At 54.4% G+C, this 16,747-nt stretch overlaps 6 protein-coding genes across 6 annotated transcripts; 3 read left to right on the forward strand and 3 right to left on the reverse strand.

Annotated features, from left to right (window-relative positions):
* Window positions 1–3,976: 3,976 nt before the first annotated feature.
* On the reverse strand, window positions 3,977–5,667 carry HD553DRAFT_265938 (uncharacterized protein; the record flags this gene model as incomplete). Its single annotated transcript, XM_046177457.1, has 5 exons — window positions 3,977–4,107; window positions 4,175–4,445; window positions 4,516–4,707; window positions 4,770–4,832; window positions 4,894–5,667. 5 exons carry the CDS (start codon window positions 5,665–5,667, stop codon window positions 3,977–3,979), a joined length of 1,431 nt encoding a protein of 476 aa, XP_046040477.1.
* Window positions 5,668–7,423: 1,756 nt separating this feature from the next.
* Window positions 7,424–9,311, reverse strand: HD553DRAFT_303523 (uncharacterized protein). Its single transcript, XM_046178885.1, has 4 exons — window positions 9,045–9,311; window positions 8,969–8,973; window positions 8,235–8,875; window positions 7,424–8,210 (listed from the first exon to the last, which is right to left on the reverse strand). The coding sequence occupies exons 1-4, from the start codon at window positions 9,227–9,229 to the stop codon at window positions 7,812–7,814; spliced, it is 1,230 nt and encodes a 409-aa protein (XP_046040478.1). The 5' UTR covers window positions 9,230–9,311; the 3' UTR covers window positions 7,424–7,811.
* Window positions 9,312–9,416: 105 nt separating this feature from the next.
* HD553DRAFT_333238 (inorganic phosphate transporter pho88) lies at window positions 9,417–10,716 on the reverse strand. Its single transcript, XM_046182094.1, has 5 exons — window positions 10,614–10,716; window positions 10,354–10,500; window positions 10,106–10,249; window positions 9,937–10,028; window positions 9,417–9,860 (listed from the first exon to the last, which is right to left on the reverse strand). Exons 1-5 carry the CDS (start codon window positions 10,623–10,625, stop codon window positions 9,683–9,685), a joined length of 573 nt encoding a protein of 190 aa, XP_046040479.1. The 5' UTR covers window positions 10,626–10,716; the 3' UTR covers window positions 9,417–9,682.
* A 206-nt stretch (window positions 10,717–10,922) lies between these two features.
* Window positions 10,923–12,024, forward strand: HD553DRAFT_303553 (mitochondrial ATP synthase g subunit-domain-containing protein). The gene is made up of 3 exons (XM_046178886.1): window positions 10,923–11,171; window positions 11,304–11,503; window positions 11,693–12,024. Exons 1-3 carry the CDS (start codon window positions 10,979–10,981, stop codon window positions 11,771–11,773), a joined length of 474 nt encoding a protein of 157 aa, XP_046040480.1. The 5' UTR covers window positions 10,923–10,978; the 3' UTR covers window positions 11,774–12,024.
* A 400-nt stretch (window positions 12,025–12,424) lies between these two features.
* Window positions 12,425–15,330, forward strand: HD553DRAFT_347304 (uncharacterized protein). Its single transcript, XM_046183288.1, has 3 exons — window positions 12,425–13,424; window positions 13,522–13,962; window positions 14,065–15,330. The coding sequence occupies exons 1-3, from the start codon at window positions 12,746–12,748 to the stop codon at window positions 15,153–15,155; spliced, it is 2,211 nt and encodes a 736-aa protein (XP_046040481.1). The 5' UTR covers window positions 12,425–12,745; the 3' UTR covers window positions 15,156–15,330.
* Window positions 15,331–15,729: 399 nt separating this feature from the next.
* Window positions 15,730–16,074, forward strand: HD553DRAFT_266491 (cytochrome c oxidase, subunit VIb; the record flags this gene model as incomplete). The annotated part of the gene is made up of 3 exons (XM_046177488.1): window positions 15,730–15,785; window positions 15,870–15,873; window positions 15,955–16,074. Coding segments are annotated over 3 exons (180 nt in total), but the record flags the coding sequence as incomplete, so codon positions are not given.
* Window positions 16,075–16,747: the final 673 nt, after the last annotated feature.

The raw sequence follows: 16,747 nt of genomic DNA on the forward strand, positions 1-16,747 counted from the left end.
GTCCATCAGAGATTCTATGACGATAGCGGGTAGACCGAGAACAGCGTGGCGACACGCATGAACGAGTCGCCTTACCGGCGTACTCAATCCGAGAACAGTCTCACGCAAGGCCTCGGCTTCCTTTAGCCGCGTCACCTCGACCTCGCCAGCGTTGATTTCCGCCTCTCTCGCTTCAAAGACAGACAGATAAGTCGCGCTGGCAGAAATGATCTCGTCCAAGGCAGACGTCACGTCTTCCACCTTTTTTTGCAGGTCCATCATTGCTTCCTCATCATTGACAGCTCTTTCCAGTCGAACGGTCGCCTCTTCTTCCCAAGCTAGTAGGCTTCTACGCCTGGCGGATTCGGAACCGCTCTCCTGACTGTTGCGCAGGCTGGCATGCCTAGACCTGCTCGTCCCGTTCGATTGAAGACTCTGCATGCTAGTACGTTGCTGAACTGGAGAACTGGGTCCGAGGCCAAAGTCGTTCGAGCGTGGGGTACCACTGATTCTCTTGACCGCCTTCTCCACTGCACCGAAACGGTCCATCTTCCAACCGGACGACGAGGCTCCATTCTGATTACTGGAAGAGGGGCCGACGAACGGCATCGTCTGTCCGGGTCCATTGCTGAGGCTCGGGTTACGGGAAATCCCAAAGGCCTTCAGAGCATCTCCGAGGCCCTTCCTTGGCTTGCCCTTGCCGCTCCCATTCGTCCCGTTCTTTCTTGTCGACATGCCATACGAGTTGGCCGACTCGACCGACATTTCACTTGGCCGCCTGTCCATACCCGGTCGACCAGGACGTACGGCTTGACCGACATGCCCGTTCGTATCCAAGCTACCACCGGGTACATGTCCGAGCAATTCTGATGCCTTGCCTTTGCTTTGCGACCCGCCGGAAAATTGGGACTTGAAGCCCTCCTCGATCTCACTCAACCGTCTCCGCAGGCCATAGGGAGAGAACCCATCATCCACCCCTCGAGCCGCACCGTCCTCAAGCTGTTCTCCTCCGGCACGAACGTCTTCGAAATCTTCTGCCCCACCGATCGAGCTCCCTCTTGGCGGGACTCGGAGCGGTCGGCGTGGTTCTTTCGGAGCGGGGAACGTTGCGTCTTCTGCCTCGTCAGCAGAATCGATGTGCGGGATCTCCCAGGCCGTCTCCCCTGTCTTGGTGTTTTGATAATAGATCTAGACAAGTCAAGCGATCATGATCGACTGTTAACGCGAACACATTGAAGAGCTCGAGCATCAAGCGCACTGACCTGTCCATCCTGAGTCATGCTGGGTACCCAAAAGTCTTCAGGATTACCCGTCTCCTCTTCTTGGCCTTCAAGCGGTTCAGGATCGACCGCAGCAGGCCTCTCAATAGACCTCTTGCTCCCTTGTGATCCCCGGTCGATCCCCTCATGCATGATCCCACTTTCCGTGGGCGAATCGTCCGGTAATGGAGAGTCAACATAGTTCGAACCCGAATACCGGTCTATCGGGAGTTCTACATCAGGGTTCTGGTCCATCATCGGCCGAGGCTGGCTCCGGGTCCCGGTCAACGTATCGTCCCGCCCGTCCCTCTCCTCATGGATATCTCCAGTATCCAGCTCGTCTTCGTCGTCTTGCTCAACCTCGACCTCCTGAGCCAACTTGTCGTACCAGGCCTCCGCCTCCCAAGGCTCGATCTTCCTAACGTAATTGCTCGGAAACCAACCTCGACGGAGACCCAGGAGACCGTCCCACCATCCGGAAGGGAGTTGGGTCAGAACCTCGATAACGTCGTCTTTGGCGAACGAAAGCGAAGACGTATCGGAAGAGTTGTACGAGTACTGAGCCTGAACGAAAAACGAAGAGGGGCCCGGTGCATCTTGGTCTGACAGGTCATCCGCTTCGTTCGAGCTCGACCCGTCTTGGAAAGGCTCGTCCCGCTCCGTCTCCGTCGCTGGATCCCAAAACCGATCCACGCCAATACTTCGAGGGCTTTTAGAGTGTGGATTCTGTGCGTCATTCGGGTGTCCGGAGAGGTTGTTATTGTTGATTGTCGTTCGCAATCCGCCTTGAACGAGCATGACGTCTGGTCGGTAATCACCGTCGAGCCGGGTCTGTCGCTCGGAGTTGAACCACTTTGTGACTAGTAGTGCGTAGGTTGGTGAAGATGTTGTTAGATGCGGTTGTAATGGCGATCTGCCGCATGTGCCGTCCACGTTCAGGCCTCGACGATCCAAGAGTTCTAGCTTATCAGCTATTGTTCCCTGCAAGTCACGCTTTATCGATTATAGGGCCTGGGTCGTTTATCGGCTCGAGGGTGGAAGAGCCCAATCCCGCTATTACCCAATGTGGGAATAGTTTAGCTTCGATTCAAGAGTCCTTTGACAGAGTGGTCGACCCGATGGAAAAGGTTGATAGAGACCTCTAAGCGAAAGGTATCTGCCGAGAAGAGGAATGTTGCTGTTGGTCGTGAAATCAATTTCGGTCAGATCCGTCCCAGTCGTTGTCGCCGTTGTCTCGATTGCTGTTGTGGCAGCTCTATCTCTCGCTGTGAGAATGACACCCAGATAGCCGAGTCTGGACCGTACAGGCTGATTTTAGTCGGTCGCCTGTTCCTTGTCGTCGATCGTCACGGTGTCGACAAGAACCGGTATTTGACAAGCGATGGTCGCGACGTCGAAAGGACCTCCAAAGCACCCTCGACCAAGTCCCGGTAAAGGGAGGTCGGAGTGGGGTACTATCGTTGTAGGGTCCCTATTGTAGTGAGGGTGTGCCCCAGTTATCGAGGCTGGGTCGAACGCCTCTTTTGCAGACGGGATGCTAGGTTGCGACCGGAGGGATGATGTGCGACAAGTCGTGAACGTCGATTTTCGATTGATTATATTTGGAGACAGGTCACGGCGTGGCTACCTGCTATATGCTATTCGAAGCGATTGAAGGGCAAGTCTGGACCATTAAATAGATGATGTTCCATGATCTTCTGATGATCTCTCTCCCTCGTTACGAGATGTGCAAATCCCTCCCCGATAGCATGCCTCTTCCTGCGAGCTGCTGTGTTCTCCTCCGGAACCGCTCGCTGGAAACCAGGGCAGAACCCTAATTTCAACCACATGGCCACATGCTATCCTCATGAGGGATCGATCCCTGCTTTTGTCCCCGTCAACGCCCCGCCCACTCCCACGTCTCACAAGGTCAAGCCTAAAACCCGGAATTATATGCTAAAGGATCGAGAAATCAGGCCTGACCCCTCTCAGCCCCGTCCGCTTTACTTTTGATCATACATTCTCATGCCTGTCGCCATTGCGAATACCCTGGAGGGTACCTCGTCTCCGGATATACCAGCCGCTCTCCCGTCAAGTCTTGGGTGCCGCCTAGCGATTGGACACCTACGTGTCCTGGCAGATGTATCCCGCTAGAAGGCTGGATATAAGGCATCCCGTTCGAACCATAGACCTGAGGAGCGCCGAATCTCGGATCCTCTGTCTCGGGCGGGGTGTAGGCGTCGAAAAGACCTTTCGCATGTCCGTGAGATTGAGCTTGAGATGAGCCCTGATTCGTGCGCCATGCCGGTCCTGGAAGTTCAAGCGCTACTTGAGGGATCGGAGGTGAGGACCCCGCTAACGATGTAGGCGAGTGTTCCAAGTCAGGAGGGACTGCCGCTGTCGAGGGATACGCACCAGCCCCTGCGGAATCGGCGACGTCCCCAACGAAATCCGTGCCGACCGCCTGGCTGATACTGGACGTGTCCGCCAACATGCCGTCGGGCATCCAGCCGCTGACATTGGCGCCCAAGCTCGAGATGGCAGTCATCAAGCTATGAGGAGGGGGTAGCATCCCCGAGTTGGGCGGGGTTACCGAGGAGGACGCGTTGGAAGAACCGAAAGGTGTTGCCGAGTAGGTAGGGAACGCCATCTTGGCTTGCCGTTCCGCCCACAGGTCACGCAGTCTAGAAAAATTCAAGACTTGGGTTAACACTTCTGCTTCTGCCATTGGCAGCCGGCATCATTGTTCACCGCCAGACTCACTTGTTTGACCGCTCGCCAGTCTTTGCGTATGCCCAGCGCATCTCGTTGAGTGCTTGGAGACACGCTGCCACATCCTCTTCCGTACCGTGATCTTTGGCCAGCAACATCGCAGCATAGTATGTCCCATCTAGACGAGTTTGTCTTTCGATTCAGTACCGCATGTCTGATGGCTTACGATACGCTTGACAACTCACCTCGCACGAGACTCGCATCCCACTCGAAAAAGCTCGTGTTGATGTGCATCTTGACGATATCCACGATCAACCTCGTCAACTGCTCGCATTTGGCCCGGGCGATATCGTGCAAGTGTTTGATTTCCCTATGGATCTGGATCCGAGGATCCGTCTCTTCCGCCGAGAGCGAAAGCTCGGTGAGAAAGGCCCCTTCTGGTCGGGGGACGAGGTGTGCACATCTATGTTCCAAAGATTCTCGGATGACGTTGTGCGCCTCGAACATGAAGATGCGCTGCAATCAAGCATAAACTCGCACTTCTTAGCCGACACGCATGCGAGCCCGTTTTGTCATCTGAACCTACCCAGCCATCTGCGAACCGAATGATATCGTCTTTTTGCAAAAAGGTACCCGGTGGCTCTGCCCTGATCGCTTCGAACTCTTCCCAACAGCTCTCGAGTGCCTCCCAAGCGTCATTCATTAACCGTTTGTCGACTCGTTCCCGTTTCCGGGCTTTGGGACCGGTCAGCGCCTTGTGAATCAATCGACATGCGACCTGACGAAAGGGGAGACAGCTGAGCACGAGGTGTATCGTTCGATTTCAATCCGGAAACTCACAGCTAGTCGAATCGGAGCTGTAGCCAACTTGGCTACCGACTTGATGGCAGACGACCGCGTCACCTAGAAACCGAAGTCATCAGGAACGTGGTGGTATCGTATCGAGCGTACCACTACCGCTCACCAAGGCCCACCCTTGTGGAAGACTAGCTTGAAAGTTCTCGAGATCATCTTCATCCAGGACCAGGCGCCCGCCCTTGAGGCCTGACGTGATGCCCTCGTGCACGAACGTGTACCAGTACAGCCGCACCCGGATGATATCGCCTTCGGGACCCAAGTGATGCTGAATACCATCGTAACCGAGGGACGACAGCGAACACAAAGCAAAGACCTGGGCGACAGCGCATTCGTACATCGCCAGCCTTTCCATGGGAGTCGAAACGTATTCCGTCAATGGCAAGAGCAGGAGTAAACACCTCACTCCGTCAAACGAATGCCGACGCATGATCCCAGCATCATCGATCTCCTTCAGGATCTTGGCCACCACCCCATCGGTCTTGGCCCTTCGCCCAATCCTATCCCTTTCCCTTACTTGATCATGTGACCAAACATAACCCGTCTCGGGTGGCAATACCCCTCCAGGCCAGTTCCTCTCGGGTACGTCCAGATTCCCCGTCTCGTCCACCCCGTACGAACAAGCCCAGGCGTACATGATGTGGACGAGGATCGAGCCGTCCTTGCCCATATACGAAGCTCGAGGTGGGTCTTGGGCGAGGTAACGCCGGGAGAAGTCGGTCGGGTCACAGATGGGTCGTTGGATGTGAAACCTCCGGTAGAAAGCGCTCGACAAGAAGTCTCGGGAGAGGTCGGGGATTTCTCCTTCGCCCTGGTCGACGATAATGTCTGGGCCGACCGTCTTGTTTGTAGTAGTAACCGACGCGGACTTTCTCTGAGGCATGACGGGTCTCGTGGGTATCATCATATTAAGGTCCCGGGATGGCTCGACGGATGTCATCATCACATTCCCTGGTTTGTGCCCCTGCGAGGTCCGATCGAGAGGACCGATTACCAACGGTGGTATGTGGCGTTCCTGGCCACGTCCTTGGTTAGGGACAGCTTCGTAGGTGCTAACGAGCTGAGCTGGGCGAGCGTTCTTCGAGTTCTGGTCGATGGCTACGAATCTCGGATTCGGTCCAGCCGTTCCAGTACCGGTCCAGTTCATGGTCGATTCCGGTACGCTGGGCGCAACGGGTGGAACATGTGCCATTGACGACGAAGCCATGGGGTATGCCTGTTGGTGTTGATGCTGAGGTTGAGGTTGGTGATTCGGGTCGAACAAGCCCAGCGGTCGTTCCGGTGCAGGCAAGACCGAAGCATACGGCGGCGGGACAGGCATCAAGGCCTGCATGCTCGTCCCGGCGGCGTGTCCCTCTACAGATACATCCGGACGATCAGAGAACCCTGAGGAGCTCTGATAGGAAACCAAAACGGGTCTTTGTGGTACAGCTGGTGGCTGCAGAGCGTGTCCCGTACTCTGCTTCAACACGCTCATCATCGGCGCATAACCTGGCCGCCTCTCTGTTCCGATGGGATTATACCGGTTTCCGGGGTTCACCTCTCCTCGCGTCCTCTCCACTCCCGCTCCTCCTTCCCCTGCTGCGACTCCAGTTCCAGCTCCGGAACTCGACCCTACCTCCCCAACCACAGCTCCGACCTTTCTCCTCTCCCTCCTCTCCCCATATTCATCCACGCACTCCGAATTCCTGTTGAAACAATTCGTACAGCTCAATTCATCCCTCGTCAACCCTCTGATGTCCCTTGTCTTCCTTCCCGTCCTGCCCGGTCGAGATTTCCCTGTTGGCAAGATCCCTCGGGCTCGGTACATCTCCCCAGTAGTAGGATCGATCAAAGGGTTCCCACTCTGACCGGGAACGAGCGGAGGGGGCAGAGAGGGGCCGTATTTGTGGTCGCTGCCCGAAGGATATGAAGGATACTGAGATGAACCGGGTTGAAGGTCGATCTCCAGACTGTCCCATTCCTCTTGAACGTCCTTGAGATCGCATTTCACCCTCCGATTACGACACGCTTGACAGGCCGAGAACTGAGTTCTAACCTTTTTCGTCGACCCAGATCCTGATGCTGATACCATGGCGGCAGAGGTAGATGCAAGGGCAGTCGAAGGGTTGTTTTGTTTCTGCATGTCACTCGGTTCGCCAGCCTGGCCTTGCGGTACTGAGGCATGAATGTATCCCGTGTCGTCCATATAGCTCACAGAAGGCCGTGATAGAGGCAAAGGCTCTTGAAGAGAGATCGCATACGTGCGATCGAATGGAGCTTGGGGTAAAGGGCCTGGAGCTGTTCTGGCATCCTGATGCTGCGAATGATAAGGATATTCCACCGGCTCCATCGTCGATACGTAACCTCTTGCGTATTGACCCGTCCCAGCCGCTTGGGGGTAGTACACCTCATGTCCATCATTATGAGACAGACGATCTGTGGTGTAGACCATAGCTGGTGGCGCTGCTACGGGGTCTTGAGCGAGGTGATACCCCGATTCACCGTCAGCATGCCTGAGTGGAGGGTTGTTCGGGTCGTAACGACCGTTCATCCTTCTACCACGAACAATGACGAGGTCGATGTCGACCAGAGTAGTAGAAGCCAGGTAAGGAACAGGAGCGAGGACAATGGCAAGATGGAAGCAGTATGCTGTATGTAACGACTTGGGATGGAATGCTAACTCTCAAACAATCTTCATATTATTGCTTGCTTGGCCGTGCGGGCCTCTTCGGTGTTGACCGCGCTCGGAGACAAAATACTCTCAACAGAGGGACACCGGACAACAATAAGGTTTGACGTCGTGTGAAGACCACGAGAGTGAGGGGTGGCATACTTCGGACGACAGTCAAGCAGCTCGACACAAGTCCTTGGATGTTTGAGATGAATCCATAGCACGATCAAACCGTGAAGCCTGAAGCAAGCTGAGGAAAAGAACCTTTGCGCTCGGAGCAGGGCGGGCGTGTGGGGATGGTCAACGGGCATTGATTGGGGTGCTTTCAGCAGCTCACCCCGCTGTACAGCTCGAAACGCCTCGTGCTGCCAAGCTCACAACTTCAACCCGAACAACCCCTTCAGATCCTCATTCCTCTCCCGCTCACCCTTGTACTCTTTGATGACCTCCTTCTTGCCCTTGCCCTCGTCTGAAGTGACGAAAGTTGACAATACCATGTCCGTCAACGCCAGCCTCCCCATCGACCTCGTCCTCGCCTCACTGCCCGATTTCTTGCCCATATTCCTCTTGACAGGGAAATCTATGCCTTGCTCCAAGTCATACGTCCTCGAGACGGTCAGATGATCCTTGAACTTGGTCGTACACCCCTCGCTCCCCTCAAAGACGTGCCCCGACAAGGTTTGGAAAGTCTCCAGCCCGTGGTAATCGGCAACGCTGAACGCGTACAACGTCTCCCAGGCCCCATTACTGTCGTCGTCGTCGTCGTCGTCGTCGTCGTCGTCGTCGTCGTCGTCGTCTTGGTCGCTGGGATCTTGACCTAGGGCGAACAACCGATGCTGCATCAAGTAGTTCCTCTTCCCCTCGTCATCAGTCAACGGATGACCCTCCAACCACCTCTCTTCCAAGCCTTCCTCCGGGCCCGGTAACTCCCCCACTTTAGGTCTCCTCACTCGCCAAGCTTCTCCTCTGAGCGAATCATCCCAGATGACCTCACCCGCCGTCCCAGCCTTTTCAGAACTTGGGAGAGGGACCAGCCCGATAGGTCCCTTCCTCCCGAACCCGACATCCATCACCGCCCGCTCTTCGACCCCTGTGCGGGTGTCGAGCAAGGTGACGAGCGTCACACAGTGTGTAGGCTCTCGACGACTCTCGAAGATCGGGCGGTTGGTTTCTGGTTCTTTGCCTATGGAGACTACGCCGAGGACAGGTCTAGCGTTCGTGATCTGCCAACCTTGTCGATGGCCTCGCTGCCTATTTGAATTTCCTTCTTGACTGTGATCGAGATCCCGATCTCCATTTCGTTGCAGCTGAACAAGCCCTAGTACGACGTTGGTACTGTTCAACGAGTGGAAGAAACAATAACCGCCGAGCTGAGAGCGGACGATCCGGTCGTGCAACGAGGATGGGTCCAGTGGAGGCGATATACGGGGTTCCGCCACTGTTTGTTCATATAAACATCGGGAAAGAGATTAGAGATCGCCTTGCTTAGTGATCGCCTCCTTTGATCAAGCTCTTCTTGGGTACCGCTTACAATGTCTGAACGAAGAAAAAGAGACACGTACGTCACTCAATCAACCGCCTCGACTCAGCTCTAATCTTGGACTCACATGAAAGTATTCTCAAAAGGTACCCTCTCCAAATGAGCCCTCACAACCTGCCCCAATGCAGCCTTCGGATCCCGGCTGATCTCGTCTACCAAGACTATAGGATCGTTACCTAGGGGGAAATCGATCCGGTCGAGATAGGCTCGGAGCTCGGGTTCGATGTATGGGCGATTGGATGGTGTGGTCATCTTGCGTTGTAACTATGGATGAGATCGGTTTGTCCTGTATAGATGTAGAACGTCGTAGATATGATCCATGCGAGGAGATTTGTTCGAACCAAACTGGAGATCCGAAGATGAAGAGCATGAATGAAGGTTCCCTTCCTCGCCAGTCGTCGCTTGCTTTCGTCATCAACACCTCGCGCCCAAAGTTCACTACGACTGATCGCCCGATGCAACCATACACATCGAACTTCACAATCAAAGGTGACAAGCTGGACAAGACGCTCTCCTCGATGATCTATAGATGTCCCACGGTATGTCTAACGTCTCTCGAAAATACAAGTAGCAAAAAAAAGCCACCTCTGCCGCTCGCTTGGCGGTATCCTTTCCCCACCCTCGTCTCCACCCACGAGCCAGCGAACACCTCTCTTCCCTCTTCAACGTCTCGTCATTTGGTCCGCACGCCACGCCTGGAGCCCCCTACAGGTCCTTCTTGGCTCCCGTAGGCTTCTCCGCAGACTTGATGCTGGCAGCATCGGTCTGGACCTGGGTCGACTGTCCGGTGAACTGCTCCAACATCCCCGGGGCCGACTTGAACGGACGGGCGAGGTCACCCTCGGCCTTCTGACCGTACAGGTGAAGCTTGGCGGGTTTAGACCTAGGGGTATGGCAGGAGAAATTGGATTAGCAAGGCGTTCAGAATGGTCGGTATGAATCAACAGCGAGGGACTCACTCGAGGACACCCTTGATGGTCATGATGGCCTGGATGAACAAGGGCTGAGTGTACTTCATGTACACGTGCAAGAAACCCATAAAGGCGATTCCCTAAGAACCCACAACGCTCAGCACGTTCAGCCAAGCAGATCCAACTTTGACTGATGACCTGACGACGTTCGACTCACGGTGAACAACCCCTTCATAGCCTTGCTCGTCTCCTGCAAGTCGTAATCCCTGACGGTGGTCGTGACGAGTCCACCCTCCTCTTGCGACATGGGGCTGGCGGGCTGGACGTATTTGAGCGTGGTCAGGTCGTTCTTCTTCTTGATCTGATAAGGGGTCCAGCCGAGAGCAAACATACAATCAGTACGAGCTCAGAGAAGATCAAACGATACAAGCGACTCAGATTGCACGTCAGGGACTCTCAACTCACCTGCATCTGGATGTAAAAGTAGATGGCGAGCGAGATGACCTGAGCGGCGACGTAGCCGACCCTGAGCTTTTGGATGAAATCGCTATCCTCCATGGGCAGACGCTTGGCGACCTGCATGGCTCCTAGGGAGAAGACGAGGTTGGTGACCTGCAGCGATCGATCCAGCAACGAGCGATAGGACAGGAAGAGAGCATGAGAAGAGGCATGTGAGCATGGCTTTCGAATCGCACCGAGGTACTTCGGTGATCCGGGTCACTCACGGCGGGGTTCATTTTGAGGCTGGCAATAGAATTGGCCTGATTATTGCTCTATGCGACTGAGTTTTGAAGGGATAAATAGAGTGATGCAGGCAAGAGAAATAGCGTAGTCTGGAGGTAGAAGTTGAATGGATAATGAGGTCGAGGACGTGGCCTTCTCCTCGAGTGAGGTGCCCTGCGCGTGGGGTCGCGTGAGAAAAATCGGGCAAAACACCCAAAGTCGACCTCGGGAGAGGCAGCCCGGGGAGAGCAGGAGTTGGGACATCTCGGTCGATGTTATCGTTCATACCATTCAGCAACCAGTCCCTTCCACCTCTTCCCTGACCTATCCTCTACCACCACCATCCCTTAGATCAATCCCCTCCGCCATGCGTGTCTCTGCCCGTCCTACCATCGCCTCGTTCCGTCAGATCATCTCGCGTCGATTCGCTTCGACCGAGGCTCAGAACCCCCAGGTCAAGGCCGCCGTCGAGTCGGCTACCAAGGCCTACGACAACGCTCTCGGATCGGCCAAGAGGGTCGCTGGACCTATCGGGGAGCGTGTAGGAAGCATGATGGGAGGTGAGTGTATGCGGTGTATAGGCTGGAAGGAAGATCGAACCTGTCGCTGCATCCCGGTCCCGCCTATCCGAACCTCATATTCCACTGCAATCCGCTATTAACCTACCACTTGTTCCGGCTCGACATCCGCAGGCTACAAAGATCCCATCGTCTACAACTTCAAGGTCCTCGCCTCGCTCGCCCGTCAAGTCTACATCGCCGAGAAGATGGCACCCCCGACGAACCTCTCGGCGTACGTCAACTCGTACGCCAACATCTGGTCCAACGCCGTCTCGCCCAACTTTTGGAAGGGGCTCGCTCAGAACGGACAGTGGGCCAAGGTTGGAGTCGTCGTGAGTGCAGGCGTCCTGAGGGTACGACCGGGATGTTTCACTTGCAGAAAGTTGATCGGATCATCTATCTGCTACCTACTTGCTTTACTCATACGACCCTCGTCCCCGTTCTACCTCATCTCCACTTCTCGTCAAACACCTCAATCCGGCCTGCATTTGGGCTTCTGCACCTGTCATCACCTTCACCAGGGCCTCGAGGCATACGGTATCTTCAAGATCGGCGAGATCATCGGTCGAAGGAACCTCGTCGGGTACAAGTTGCAAGAGTAAACTCGGTCATCACGGGTGTATTCTTGATATGAAACAAAATGAGGACAAAGGGGAAGATATGAGGAAGAGGAGGAGAGATCGTCCCTGATGGCGATGGTGTATGATCATAGTGACGGTGTTGGGGAATTATGCATGGTCAGAATCAGTACGAGGCCAGCGGCCTGGTCAGCACTTCGAGAGCATATTGCTGGGAGTGAGGCGAGATAATCAGGCGACGGCTAGTGGACCGTGGCGAATGTCAGGTGCTTGCTTCGATCGCGATTAAGCCCGGGCGGTCTTTGCATCTGGTCGAGTGGATCTTGGAACTGGAAAGAAACCCTCTGAGGGAGTGGAGGGAGTATCGACCGGGCATAGTCTGCCCCGATCGGCTTGAAGAGCGGATTTCAACCTGCGGGAACGACCACCTCTCATAGTGGTTTGTAAGGCAAAGTCTCACTTCCCTCTTTAACCTGACGATGGAGACCCCTCGCATCATAATTCAGATGGGACACGTTCTAGGCCACACGCTCCAGCGCGAATATACCTGCCTATTATGTGAGAGATTGAAAAACGGTCTGACGAACCTTTGCATACATGTCCCGGAAGAGCTGGGCCGAGGCCTTGACAGCAGCAGCATGCGATCGACGTGCACTCGCGAGCATATTAGGCTGTCGACGCAGCGTTCTCCGCGCGAGCAGGCGAGCAGGCGACCTAGAGTTTCGCTTCATCGTCGCTATCCTCGACCTTTGTCTAACGTGACAACGCACAACTCGACAAGTTCACAGATCACAGTCGATGATATCGAGCTTACTTCTACAGCGGGCTTCGAGCAAGGTACAATGACCTGATGCCCGGTCGAGCTTGCTGACAGACGCATCATCGCCAAAGGGTCAGACTATCTTTCTCGTGTGCGGCTTCCGTATCATATATCCACCCGACTGTCTCTAGACCGGCGACCTCGACGATCTCGCATCGATTAACGATATATTCACGATGGACCATCAACATCATCAACACCACCAGCACAACTCACACATTCACCTCGCCGACCTACCAGACCTCGAATACGACCCGTCGACACTGTACCAACCCCTCTCTCAAACGGACGCTGATCTCGGACAGATCGAACATGATCACCAACATGCAGGGATCACCACCCTGGCAGAGTTTGCCGATATGGCCGGGAGCATCGGTCGGCGCCTACAATCCCGATTGAGTGGAAACGATAATGGAAACGAGATCGAGCTGGATGATAGGAGTCTGATGGATCGTTCGCTTGTCGGAGACGAGGCGATCATGGCGATGGCCGCGGCATCAGGATCAGGATCTGGGTCGTCTAGACGTCCACCGGACGAGTCTCTCCAGGAGGCGGCAGCTGCTGCTGCGACTACAGAGGCCACGACCGCCGCAGACGAGGATGTCGCAGATCAGGACGACATCGAGGAACATGTCGACGACGCAGAACAAGAGTTTTCTATCCCCTCTCACCTATCCACCACCCGTATGATCCTCGTCCCCGCCCACTTCGCTTCGGACCCGTACATGGAGGAGTTCGAAGAGCACCTAGTTCCCAATTATCTCCAGGCGAGAGCTAGGGAGTTTGTGTTTCTGAAACATGCAGAGAAGAAGAATCCGGTCGCGAGCAAGAAGGGGAAGAAGGAGAAAGAGATAGGTAGGTGCGAGGTAGAGCAAGACACAAACTTGATTGCGAGATATTTCTTGCTATGTTGCTGACAATACTGTTTTTGTCCTTATTGTCCATACCGCAGATGATGCAAGCGAAACCCAGCCGGAGATCCCTGTATACTCTGCCGAGACGATCAATTCTGCTTTCAACGCCCACCTAAACGCGTACCCATACGACCCCAACCCATTCCAATCCCACTCTCAACCCCTTGCATCGACCTCGAATTCGGCTGCCATGTCAACCTCGAACCCTCTTATCGACCCCGGACTCTCAATCGACCTCGACCAAAATCCATCCGAAACCCCCAACCCCAAACCTTTCAAACGTAAATTCGGTGGCCCTCTGCAGTACGCGTGGATATCCGAGTACCGATGTTGCTTCTCCGGGAAACATCGGGAGAGGGACCATGCGAGTAAAAGCGGGAGAAAGAGGAAGAGGGCGCCGAGCACGAAAGTAGGGTGCAAGGCCAAGTTCATGTTGAGAAAGGTCATCAAGACTGGGTTGATCGAGGCGACTTATCAGTGTAAGTTCAAGTTTCCGTTTCCGTTTTTTCGGTGGCTGTTCGCCGAGGTCCAATCGTATTCGAGTACCTCGACTGACTTTGGCGGTTGTTCATCGTCTGTAGGGCAACATACGGGGCACGACCCGGCCGACCCATCGGAACTCGATCGGGCAAGGAAGAAGAAGAATAACCCAGACCTCCGGGGTATCGTCTGGGGTCAAGAGGTCGCGAGGAGTCAGGCTGAGATCCAAGCAGATCTCGCTGCGTTCGAGAGCAGGGATGTCAAACGGCGACGAGGAACTGGAACTCGAGGGAACGGTAAGGGCAAGGGGAAGCAGCTGGAAAAGCTTGATATCGATGGAACAGGGGCGGAGGACGATCAAGCGCTCGTCGGATCGGGAGGTGAAGGCGAGGAGCAGGCGACCCTTTACGGAACTATGCAACAAGCCGCTAATGCGGGAACAGGAAAAGATGAGCCGATGGTTACCGGTAACGATCCTCTCAATCGAGCTCTCCAGTTCAACCCGAACGCTCGATTCGGAATGAGTCAATCCCTTTTGGCCCACCAACCGCCATCACACCCGCACCCTCAAACACAACCGGATTTCCATGGTTTTGAGACCAGGTACGAACCCGTGATTGCAGAGGGATATGGGCATAGTCAGAACGGGTTTTCGAGGAATTCTCAACAGACTTCGGATTTGAGGACGACGGGGTCGAGGCAGGAGACTGAACAACAACAAATGCAGCAGCACCAACAGATGCAATCGCGCTCTCAATCTCACGGACAAGACCAAGATCTCGCTCAGCAGGAAAACACGCTCGCTCTCAATTCTCAAGTTGACCCCGATCTTCTCTCGGCTGATAACCAGGCGATCATGGCTACAGTCATGGAGAGCATGTCAAACGTACCTCTTCACGTAGATGGGTCGATGACAGGCGAAACCGAAAATCTACACTCGCAATCTCACGTTCGGCGCCCCGAAGTCTTGTTGGCCGAGTTTGAGAGGTCTTATCAAGATATGGGCAAGCTTCTGGTCACCGCCCAGAAGGCCTTGGAGGACGTAAGACGATCCGGCGGCAGGCCAGAGGAAGAAGAGACGAGTACGATAGAGGATATCTGGAAGAGGTACGACGAGACGGTAGCCGAGTATAAGCGGTTGGAGGACGATATGAAGCAGGGGGGACTGTTGCCCTCGGGGACGGGCGAGTGACGATTTCCAGCGAGCAGAAAAATGTAGTTCTGTCTGTATATCATCCGAGTTGGAGATTGCGTTGTCGTATCCTGTGGTCCATCGATGAATGTGACCCTATTTGTCGCCTTAAAACTTGGTTGTACGCGTGAGAAAGCGTCGCCCTTGGACACCAGGAAGATGGTTTCGGAAACGATCGCGTCCCCTGGGCCTGGTTGGATCGAGGCAATGACCGGATAGATTGTCGACTTGTAACCTGAATGATCCAAAGGTCGAGCAACTACATCGGTCTTGTGAATAGTCATCAGATAGCATCTCGTTTCGGAAACCCGCCATAATGTCTGAAAAGTACGTATCGGCAAGGAGCTCGTAATCTCCCAGGAGCTCGGCGGATATCCCTCGACGACAAGATATGGAACTGACGAATCTTTTGATCTCGTCTTCTTACAGCACTTACGTCGTGCGTTAGGATCCTCGGAACAATAAGGTTGCGGGAAACGTTACAGAAACTGATCAGGTCCCTATCTTCAACTGCTTCATCTGTGAACCGAACGCAAACAACGCCTTGCTCGGACAATCTTTTTGCGATACTCAGCTCCAAACCGCCGGTTACGACGCCAGGTTCCCCGAGACCAACCAGACCAGGCACTGGTGAGCATTCTACTTTGTTTCTTCTATCTCGTTAGGAGATGAAAGTAAGAGCTAAACAAACAAAATCTTGCGGCTTTGATACAGCTACGTACGTATACTCGAAACCTCAATAAATCATAATTATCATCAACGCTTAAACTGAACCCCAACCTCGCCTCACAACTTGCAGCAAAACTACATTGACTACCACAAGTGCATCAACGCCAAGGGAGAGGAGTACGCTCCTTGCAAGCAGTTCCAGAGGGCTTACAAGTCGTTGTGCCCTAGTACGTCCATGGCCTCTTTCTAGACGTGCAAGACCCGTCATCCTGATTCGGAGGGTTTGCTAAACTCGACATGCTCTTCTACTTCTGCTGACGTCTCGTCTGCGATCGATAGACGAATGGGTACGTTCCGGCACGGAAAAAACGCTCATAATTCCTCCCAAGCTGACCGCTCTGCCCATTCTGCTTGTCGTCGACCCTATTCCAGGCCGCCGCTTGGGACGAACAGGTCGAGGCCGGCAAGTTCCCCAGCTCGTTGAAGCCATGAACAAGCGCTGGACCGCATCGAGGTTTGGGACTTAGTTTGTAGCATCTGAAGAGGGGGGTACGAAAATACATGGAATTCTGAACCGACTGCGCTAGGGGTATGGACTGGTCTGTACTGGGGACAACTAGGTGGCTTGCTGAGCAGGGCCCTGAGCACAACTTGGACTTGAGCGAGAGACCAACAAGCAAGATCGCAGGCTCTTATGGGCGCTCGCACGACGCACCTCAACAGTGGCTATAAAAATCCCTCTTCCTGACGCCAGCGTTCTTACAAGATTCACCAGCTTGGTCTTTGAGAGTATCTCAAGGATTTGACCGATACGGAGAAGCGGAGAGGTACGAGACGATAGGGCAGTGGATCTGAGAAAACAGGAAATGTCAACCTGCCATTCGTTCTTGGCTGTTCGTTTGCTGCCCTTTCCGGCTCTGACG

Source organism: Filobasidium floriforme (genome assembly GCF_021052385.1).
Source record: "Filobasidium floriforme strain CBS 6241 chromosome Unknown HD553scaffold_1, whole genome shotgun sequence".
Lineage (NCBI taxonomy): Eukaryota > Fungi > Basidiomycota > Tremellomycetes > Filobasidiales > Filobasidiaceae > Filobasidium > Filobasidium floriforme.